The following is a 9,939-nucleotide window of genomic DNA, read 5'->3' as shown; positions in this document are numbered from 1 at the left end:
TACAGGCTAGAGGAGAATCCCTACAACAGCTTGGTCATGACCTAGAGAGTATGGCATATAAGACGTACTCTGGAGCTGCACTTAACCTGTTGGCTATTTTTCTGAGGGACCAGTTCATCGATGCTCTTGACAGTGCAGAGTTGAAAGTGCAAGTGAAGCAGGCACAACCAAAAAGCACGCAAGAAGCTCTAGTCATGGCTCTAGAGTTTGAGTCCTATGTCAGGTCCAGTACGTCCACTTTTCAGACAGGTTGTAGTGCAGGATTCAAGGCAAGAAAAGGGCAGGTATGTGAAACGGAAAAATGTGAGGGAAGTTGCTGGTACTGTGAAAAGCCAGCACACAGAAAAGAGGACCAAGTGGAAGATGGAACAGGAGAAGACCGGAAAAGGCTGCTGGTTCTGTGGGAAACCGGGACACAAACAGGAGGATTGTCATCAATGGAAGAAGGAGCGACAACAGACCAGTACAAGGAAATCTTCAGTTGTAACAAAAGCATGTTGGACATGTAGTGAGGTAGGACACTTCAGTTCTGAGTGTCCGAAGTAGAAAAAGGATGATAAGAAGAAGGTTGCAGAAGACCAGAAAGAAGCAGGAATCTAGTGGAGGCCGGTGTGAAGGGGCAACCACCAGCCAGCTTTTCTCATGAAGCCTGACCACTAAAGAAATGCAGGAGAACCTTGATGAATAGTGTGCGAGAAGACGAAAGAACAGACGGCAAGGAGGCAGTAGGAATGGGAATTTTGGCAAGAGATGCCACTGTATGGTTGTGACAGGGCCAGCATCAGATGCAGAAGACCTGAAGAAGATACAGATGGAGGATCCAGATTTACAACCAGTGCTAGAGTGGCTGCAGCAGAGTACAGTGCGACCATCTTGGGAAGAGGTTTCTAGATTCAGTTCTGAAACCAAGAGCTACTGGAGTCAGTGGGACCTTCTTTGTTTCAACAACGGACTACTGGAGCGTCAGTGGGAGACACCCAGTGGCCTCAGCAAGTATTGGCAACTGGTGATTCCGAAGATGATGAGGTCGTCCGAGATATTGAACAGTCCCATAACCAGATCACTAATGGGCACATGGGAGTGAAGCAAACTCTAAGCCAGCTGCAACAAAGATTATACTGGATTGGCATGCGTGAGGATGTTGAAGAGTGGTGTCGGGCCTGTGATGTGTGTTGTGTCAAGAAATGACCCAAGAAACGTGGTTGCGTCCCTCTTCAGCTGTAACAAGTGGGTACACTGATGGAAAGAGTCGCGGTGGACATTGCTGGACCTTTGCCACTCTCTGAAAGAGGAAACCGGTATATATGTGTCGGCATGGACTACTTCACAAAGTGGCCATAAGCCTATCCCATCCCCGATCAAGAGGCTCTGACTATTGCTCAAGTGTTGGTTGACCAGTTTTCATGTCGTTTTAGGATGCCACAAGAGCTACATTCAGACCAGGGTAGAAACTTCGAGTCTGCTGTGTTCCAGGAGTGCTGCAAGTTACTGGGGATCAAGATGACCAGGACAACCCCCCTAAGGCCACAGTCAGATGGGATGGTGGAGAAATTCAGCTGGACCCTGGGACAAGAACTGGCCGAGTACTGCACAGAGGGACAAACAAAATGGGACAAGAAATTACCTGCATTGCTGATGGCATATTGGTCTGCATCCCATGAGTCTACTGCCTACATCACTGCAAAACTGATGTTGGCCCATGTGTTACGCTTACCTGTTGACTTGTTAATAGGAAGACAGCTTGGTGAAGAGCTGCCTACAGATACCACCAGCTATGCAAAGCACCTTCAGGAAAGGCTGGCTGAGATACATCATCAAGTGCGAAGACCCCTTAAGTTTTCAGGAGAGGTGATGAAGTGCAAGTATGATGTCAAGGCAAGTGAGGTAAGCCACCAGGATGGTGACCAAGTTTGGTTATACAATCCTCAGCCAAAGAAGGGACAGTCACTGAAGCTGCAGAGCCCATGGGATGGGCCTTACACTGTGTTGGACCACCTATCAGACGTAATGTATCAGATTCGGGAGGCAGGAAGTCTCACCCAAAGGTGGTACACGTGAACGATCTATGGCAGTATCATGGGCCAGGACAGTACAGCTGGGACATCTCCAAAATATTGTGCTCTCCTGCAGCCAAGATGTTGAGGAGGACCAAGGAGCTGAAGTGTAATACAATGGTGACAGGTCCCCAAGAGAAGAAGCGAATCAAGACGAGGACCAAGACCTTCCTGGAGAAGTGGACTGTGTGGAGGAGCAAGGATGCCATCGGAAGCAGAAGAAAAGAAGACCTGATAAGTTGAAAGATTATTTTGTGTATAGTTAAATGTTTCATTAGGATTAAATTTATGTTTGTATATATTGTGTAGTATTGTGGACTAGGGAGGGGGTAGTGTTAAGAAGCAAGATTTGCCAGTTAGGAAGTTGAGGAGCTTCTCGATGTTTCCTGAAGGTTACCGTACGTTCCTGTAGGAGTCAGAGTTGCCAGTTTTCATGCTGTTTGTGCGAGTAGTTATTTCGTAAGTTGTGCATTAATTTTTGTGCTCTTTTTCTCTGTGATGTGTTATTTATGTGATTGTTAAATTGTGTAATTTAGTTTAAGTTTGTATTCTAAATTATTTACAGTGTTATGTAGTGTAAGAAAACTCTGGCATTTTTTGATGTCCCCTAGTTGGTAACTGTTAACTGTTGCCCCATCGAGTTTGTGCTAGAAGTTTCTCGAATAATGCAACCTTATACAAGGATGAGGAAGAGACTAGAGCAGGTTCAGTCGGTTTTCAGTTCAGTTTGAGTGTAGTGCAGTGTCAGTGCAATGAAGTTTGTATATTTTCGGTACTTGTGAAAACAGTGAAGTGTTGGCAAACAGTGAAGTGTTACTGAAGTTCGCATATCATCGGTACTCATGAGAATAGTGAAATGTTGTCAAGCATTAAACGTAATTGCAGTTAATAAAGTTTGTATAGCTCCAGTGTTTGTGAAAACAATGAAGTGAAGTTGGAAAGCATAAGTGTAATCATTTGGAAAATAAAGACAATGAACCTAAGAAGTAAGGGATTATTATGACACCTGAGCTGATCCTGTGTACTGTACACCTAAAGGCTGACCTAAAGAAGAACAGCTCACTGGGCAACGTCATTCCTGTACTAAACTACTGCTGTTGGAGCCTGTGGCAGTGTGGGACAGGGATATATATATATATATATATATATATATATATATATATATATATATATATATATATATATATATATATATATATATATATATATAAAATCATCATCATCATCAGCCGTTTGAGTATCCACTGCAGGACCGGTCTATCCCGACCGAAGTCGGGACGATACAGCCAATGTATCTCTACCAAGTGGCTTAGGCTCTCTGGTAGAGATTGTATGTAGAGTGAGAAGTGCTTGTATGTGTAATAGTAGTGTTGGAGAGGCTTTGGATGTGTGTGTAGTCTGTGAACCAAGTGTAATCGGCCCGTGCAAGCCGACTGGGTGCACGCATACTTTATAGTAAGTGACACTGGTTCAGCCACAGCACCCCTTGTGTTCCCCAATGCAGTACGTGGCCGGGTGAACACTCCCAAAGTTTAGTACCCTGGCGGGGCGTTAACCCTGGCTCACCTGTATATATATATATATATATATATATATATATATATATATATATATATATATATATATATATATATATATATATATATATATATATATATACACACACATCATAAATTATTTTTCAGCAATGAGTGATTACTTCTGTTTGTACCATGAAAAATAGTAATGGAAATATGTAATTGAACCCTAAATTCGTTGTAGTTGTCATTGTAAACTAGAAATAATAAAAATGAGTAATTGTAAATGTAATTAGCATTGTTTCTTCCTTGTAACTGTAACTGAGTAATCGGACAAGCAAGTATAATTGTAATTAACCCAAACCAATGTAATTACTCCCAGCCTAGTAGTAGTACCAATACTGTTGTTGTAGTAGTAATACTAGTAGTACTAGCAGTAGTAGTAGTAGTAGTAGTAGTAGTAGCAGCAGTAGTAGTAGTAGTAGTAGCAGTAGTAGTGGTGGTGGTGGTGGTGGTGGTGGTAGTGGTGGTACTGTAGTAGTCGTTGAAGTAGTAGTAATAGTAGTAGTAGTAGTAGTAGTGGTGGTGGTGGTGGGGGTGGTATAATAATAGTAGTAGTAGTCGTCGTGATTTTGGTGGTGCCGTAACAGTAGTAGTAGTAGAAGTAGCAGCAGCAGCAGTAGTAGTAGTGGTGGTAGTGGTGTTGGTGGTATCATAGTATTAGCAGTAGTAAGGTCAGAGACATCTAGGTGCTGTGACTGGAACTAAGGAATTCAAAGATCAATACATGAGGGATAAGATAAAGACATGGGTAGAAGAAATTTGTTTATCATGCAGTCACGCAAAAACAGAACCGCATGCAGCATACAGTGAATTTACATATGGTGTTAACACAAGTGGACCTTGTGATGAGAATCATACCAGACATCGAGTTGCTGCTACAACCACCGGAAGATGCTATCAGGGATTCTTTCCTCCCATTTCTGACCAATGGCCACATCCCTGCACCAGAAGAGAAGAATCTTCTAGCACTACTACCCAGGATGGGAGGCCTTGGCATTATAAATCCAGCAGTCATGGCAAGCTACGAACACAGAAATTCACTCAGGCTCACTGAATCCTTGCCACAGAAGATTTGCACCCAGGTTGAGACAAGTGACTTCGACCACCAAAGGCTGAAAGACATAAAGACACAGATAAGCAAGGAGCGAGAAGCAAGACAAAAGGATCAGCTGCAGCACATAACCGAACATCTATCACCAGACTAGTGCATTAGAGCTGAAACTGCACAGGAGGCTGGGGCAACAAACTTGCTGACAACCTTGCCTCTCAAGGCAAAAGGCTTCCACTTCAACAAACAAGAATTTATTGATGCCATTCTCTTAAGATATGGGTGCCCAAAAGAGAACCTATCTCAACAGTATGCCTGTGGCACTGCCTTTGATGCAGACCATGTAATGGTTTGCAAGAAAGGAGGCTGTGTTTGCATCCGACACGATGAAGTATGCAACCTCGCAGCCAAAATGCTACAGGTTTGGGCCAGGTCTGCTACCCCTAGACGGCGAGCACTTCAACAACAGAACAGCAAACACATCAAACAATGCAAGAGTCGATGTCAGTGCTCGAGGTTTCTGGACAAACAGGCAGAAAGCGTACTTCAACATTAGGATATTCGATCCCATGGCAGCATGTCATCGTGAACTGTCTCTCGAAACTGCACACAAAAGGAATGAACAAGAAAAAAGCAGAAACTGTCAAGGATCCAACGTGTGTACCTAGGTCGATTCACCCCCCTTGTGTTCACAGCATCAGGTGGGATGGGTCCAGAGGCGGTGAGATTCTACTTGAGACTGACAGAGGTTCTTTCTGAGAAGAAATGTCAAACAGAGTTCTGATATGGCCTGGATGAGATGTCGACTGTCATTCTCCCTTATGAGGTCTGCATTCCTATGTCTCAGGGGTACAGTCAGCAGCCCTCAGACCTGCCTGTCTGGCGGGTATGGATTATGAAGTCACTGTGGTGGAGAGTTGCATAGACCAGCGACTCCAATAGCTTAATGTCTTTATGAACACTGTAATATTAATAAATATAAAGTAATAATAGTAATAGTCGATGGTTGGTAACCACAGCCGTTGGCGTGCTTGGGGCCAACGGATTGTAATATGAGGTTAGTGTTAACTTTCACATTACAACACCAAATGGTGAACTGTTAGGAAGGTTGGTTTTGATCTTCACAGTATAATTCCCCAAGGGATGGAGGTGATAATACTATAAAAAAATTAGTAGTAGTCGTACTAGTAGTAGTAGTAGTAGTAGTAATAGTAATAGTAGTAGTACTATAGTAGTGGTAGTATTAGTAGTAGTAGAGCTCTATCAATAGTCCTCGTGGTTGTAGTAGTAGTAGTAGTAGTTGCAGAAGTACTTGTTGGTTGTGGCGGTGCTGGCTGTGGTGTAGCAGCGGCAGTGACAAGAGTAGTGGTGGTGGTGGTGGTGGTGGTGGTGGTGGTAGTAGTAGCAGTAGTAGTAGTAGTAGTAGTAATAGTAGTTGTAGAAGTACTTGTTGGTTGTGGCGGTGCTGGCTGTGGTGTAACAACGGCAGGTACAAGAGTAGTAGTGGTGGTGGTGGTGGTGGTGGTGGTGGTGGTAGTAGTAGTAGTAGTAGTAGTAGTAGTAGTAGGAGTAGTAGTAGTAGTAGTAGGAGTAGTAGTAGTAGTAGTAGTAGTAGCAGTAGTAGTGGTAGTAGTTAATGCACCAGGCTTATCTGAACCTAGTGGAATACAGGCCGAAGTTACCCTCCTCTTGAAGTTGACCATCTTATTTGGATACAGTCAAGTACTGTAGTTTAGGAACGTTTGTATAATCAGGCAATGGAGTCGCCTGGTTATATCAATGCCACCACGTGATGTCGTCCTTCTCCACCACCTCCCATCGTAGTAAGAGCCTGTTAAATCGCTGGCAGAGTAGGTTCTATGACTGGTACTGTGAAGGTGATCTACGAAAAATTTAGAGGACCCTTTTGTAATCTGTGGTTATGACAGTATGGTTAAGCTCTCCAAGATGAATTTATGGTCCCCGTTGGAGCAGGCACTATGGTTGGTACGGTGAGCCTGATCTACAGTGACGCTAGAGCTCCCTGTTTCCGACACTGGCAGAGAAGGTATGGTGTCTATGGTGAAGCTTATCTACATTGAAACCATAGTTCCCTGTTTCCTTCACTGGCAGAGGGGGTAGGGTGACTGGTGTGGTGAATCTGGTCAACAGTGAAATTAGAGGTCTCTGTTTCCGTCACTGTCAGAGTAAGTACGGTCACTGGTACGGTGCATCTGGTCTACAGTGTCTGGCATGGGCACGCCACGGGTCTCCGGCAGCAGCACCGTAGCACCAGCAGCCACTATGGACACAACACCGAACGCAACAGACGGAGCCCAGGAGTATGTCGTGCCCTGCAGTGAATGAACCATTAGATAATGATGATACTAGTAGTGATGATAATGATGATGATGATGATGATGATGTAGTGGTGATGATGATGATGATGATGATGATGATGATGGTGATGTGATGATAGTAGTAAGAATGATGATGGTGATGTGATGATGATAGTAGTGAGAATGATGATGATGATGGTGATGATAGTAGTGATGATGTTGATGACAGAAGTGACGAGGATGACAGTGATAGGAGTGGTGACAATAATGATGATGCACACAGCCCACCACAACACATAACCAATCACACACTCTATCCTACAGATCTCACTCAAGCTTGCCATATCTTCACTATTTCCCTCCAATCTACAAACAGACGATTGTTCACGCAAGGATACAAGGAGGCAGATGTTTTTTTTTAGCCTAGGATATAGGGAGCCAGAGGGTTTTATGCTCACCACCGAGTCTAAGATATAAGGAGCCAAAACGGAGCCAATTCGGGAAAAGGTACTGCAAGTTGCCACCCCCCGGCTCCTGACCTCCGTGGGGAACAGCTCATTGGAGTAGAAGAAGACGATCTGGAAGGCAGCTGAGTTTGTCATTTTACCCACCATGGCCAGCGTCAGTACAGCCCATTCATAACCTGGAAAATGATGATCATGATCAGAATAACAGTAGCAATAATAATTTTAGTGGTGGTAGTAGCAGCAATAACAGTAATAATAAAAATAGTGGATGTGCGGTTTCTTTATGTGAATTCAGAATGAACATGGAAACTGCATACCCAGTTCTGCAACATATAAGCCGATGTCTTATAAATCCATGTGCTTACAACTCCCTATTTCTATAAATTTTTATTTTTGAGATGGAGCTGATCCCCGAAAATATTGCATTACGAATGAGAGTCCATTGTACACCATGTACTAAGATATCAAAGCAATATCTGCCCATCTTTCACTGTTTCTGAGATCTTTCAAGGTGAAGGACTGCCCCCCCCTCCTTAAAATCACACTTGGAAAATTGTATATACGGGAAGGCCTTCGGAGTAACCAAACGAACTCATTTGGGAAGTTCCGTGCAGATCTTCCCACTATTTTACTTGCTTTTTTATTTTTGGGAGAGGGCTGACCTCCGAAGACTGTGGGGTCATGCTCCACTAATATCGCACTGAGGATGAGAGTCCATTGTACAGACATGTACTAAGATATCAAAGCTATCTCTGCCCTCCTTTCTCTACGAAGTATCCTTTACATGTTTTGGAAGGGGCTGACCTTCCAGAAAATAAGAGGATTTTTTTTTCATGAGACACATCATAAAGGAACAAGATAAATTGACCTTAGAAATTTAAAGTTCACTTTTCATGATCTCTGATTACTTTCATTTTGGGAAGGGGGGCTGACTTCCCAAAAAACACTGAGGGGTCACGCTCCTCAAATATCGCATTATACATAAGAGTCTGTTGTACAGTTTTTATTAAGATATCAAAGCCATAATTGCTATCTTTTCACTACTGAGAATTTTAAATTTGGTGAGGGAGGTTGACCCCACTAAAAATAATAGTGGAAAACTTCACAGAGTGGTGAAACACATTATCACAGAACCAGGCGAACTGACCTTACAAATGTCGTTAATGTGGGGCTTACTTTTCCCTATTTCTGATCATTTCTACTTTTGGGAGGGGCTGACCACCCCAAGAATTATTTGGGGGGATCACGATCCCCAAATATTCCATTACGGATAAGAGTTCATTGTACACCATGTACTAAGATATCAAAGCCATACCTACCCTCCTTTGACTATTTCTTGAAATTTCTGTTATGATGAGGAGGCTAACCCTAATCATGGTTCCAAATTGCATATAGTGGAAAACTTTCCCGGCAGCCAGTCAGACTCACTCAGGAAGTTTCATTCAAATCCATCAAATAGCCTGGAAGGAGTTAAGACACACACACACACACACACACACACACACACACACACACACACACACACACACACACACACACACACACACACACGCAGCCTGAGCCTAGCGTTATCGCGTAGGGCGTGTTGCCGAAAATGATACCATGTTGCTTTGCAGGACTGATAATAAAGCAGATATGCAGTTTCTTCCTGTGCATTTAGAGAAGACTTGGAAACTGCATACCCAGCCCTGCAATATATATGGTGATTTCGTTGAAATCCATGTGCACACAATCCCCTATTTCTGATTACCTCGCCCGGACTAAGTCCGACGAGGTAATTTTTTTGGTCGAGTTTCTTTGTTTCTTTGTCTATTTGTTTGTTTCTTTGTGTGTCAGCAACATTACGGAAAAGCAGCTGAATGAAATTACATGAAACTTTCAAGATATGTGTGCACTGGTCCAAAAAGAAAGTTGTTAATTTTTGGAGGTAATCGAGTGACCCTGAAAGGTCAAAATGAAGGTCATGGATTTTTCAGAGGGCTATAACTTGAAACCGGTTGAAGACAGAGCTATTTACTATTATCAACACACGGAAACTCCAATCTGGGCTTTCATTTGGCACCAAGACCTTTGACTTTGTTTGACCCTGAAAGGTCAAGCTCAAGGTCACGGATATTCAGGAGGCTATAACTCGAAACTGGTTGCAGATAGATATTTACCATTATCAACATAAACGAAGTCTCAGATGGGCATTGACCTTAAGTGACCTTGAAAGGTCAAACTCAAGGTCACGGTTATTCAGGGGACTAGAACTCGAAGCTGATTGAAGATCTATTTACTATTATCAGCATTTAGGAAGTCCAATATGGATTTTTAACCGTTACCATGACCTTTGACCTTAAGTGATCTTGAAAGGTTAAACTCAAGGTCATGGATATTCAGGGAGCTATAATTCGAAGCTCGTTTTAGACAGAGATATCCACAATGATCAAGATTTAGAAAGTCTCATATAAGCTTTCATTTGACACCATG

General features: G+C 43.1%; 1 protein-coding gene across 1 annotated transcript in view; it reads right to left on the bottom strand.

The window, feature by feature from the left end:
• Positions 1 to 6,838: 6,838 nt before the first annotated feature.
• LOC145393997 (organic cation transporter protein-like) overlaps positions 6,839 to 9,939 on the bottom strand; it is a 114,449-nt gene continuing 111,348 nt past the window's right edge. Inside the window, exons 13-14 of the mRNA XM_080267969.1 lie at positions 7,459 to 7,643; positions 6,839 to 7,015 (exon numbers count right to left, since the gene is read on the bottom strand). Of these exons, the coding sequence (XP_080124095.1) occupies positions 6,839 to 7,015; positions 7,459 to 7,643 (362 nt within the window). The remainder of the gene's footprint in view (positions 7,016 to 7,458; positions 7,644 to 9,939) is intronic.

The sequence above is a fragment of the Coenobita brevimanus genome, chromosome 3, assembly GCF_032717465.1.
Source record: "Coenobita brevimanus isolate Jiangsu-jjx chromosome 3, ASM3271746v2, whole genome shotgun sequence".
In the NCBI taxonomy this organism is placed as follows: Eukaryota; Metazoa; Arthropoda; class Malacostraca; order Decapoda; family Coenobitidae; genus Coenobita; species Coenobita brevimanus.
Note: the sequence above shows the minus strand (reverse complement) of the source record. Positions and strands in the feature narration are given on the sequence as shown.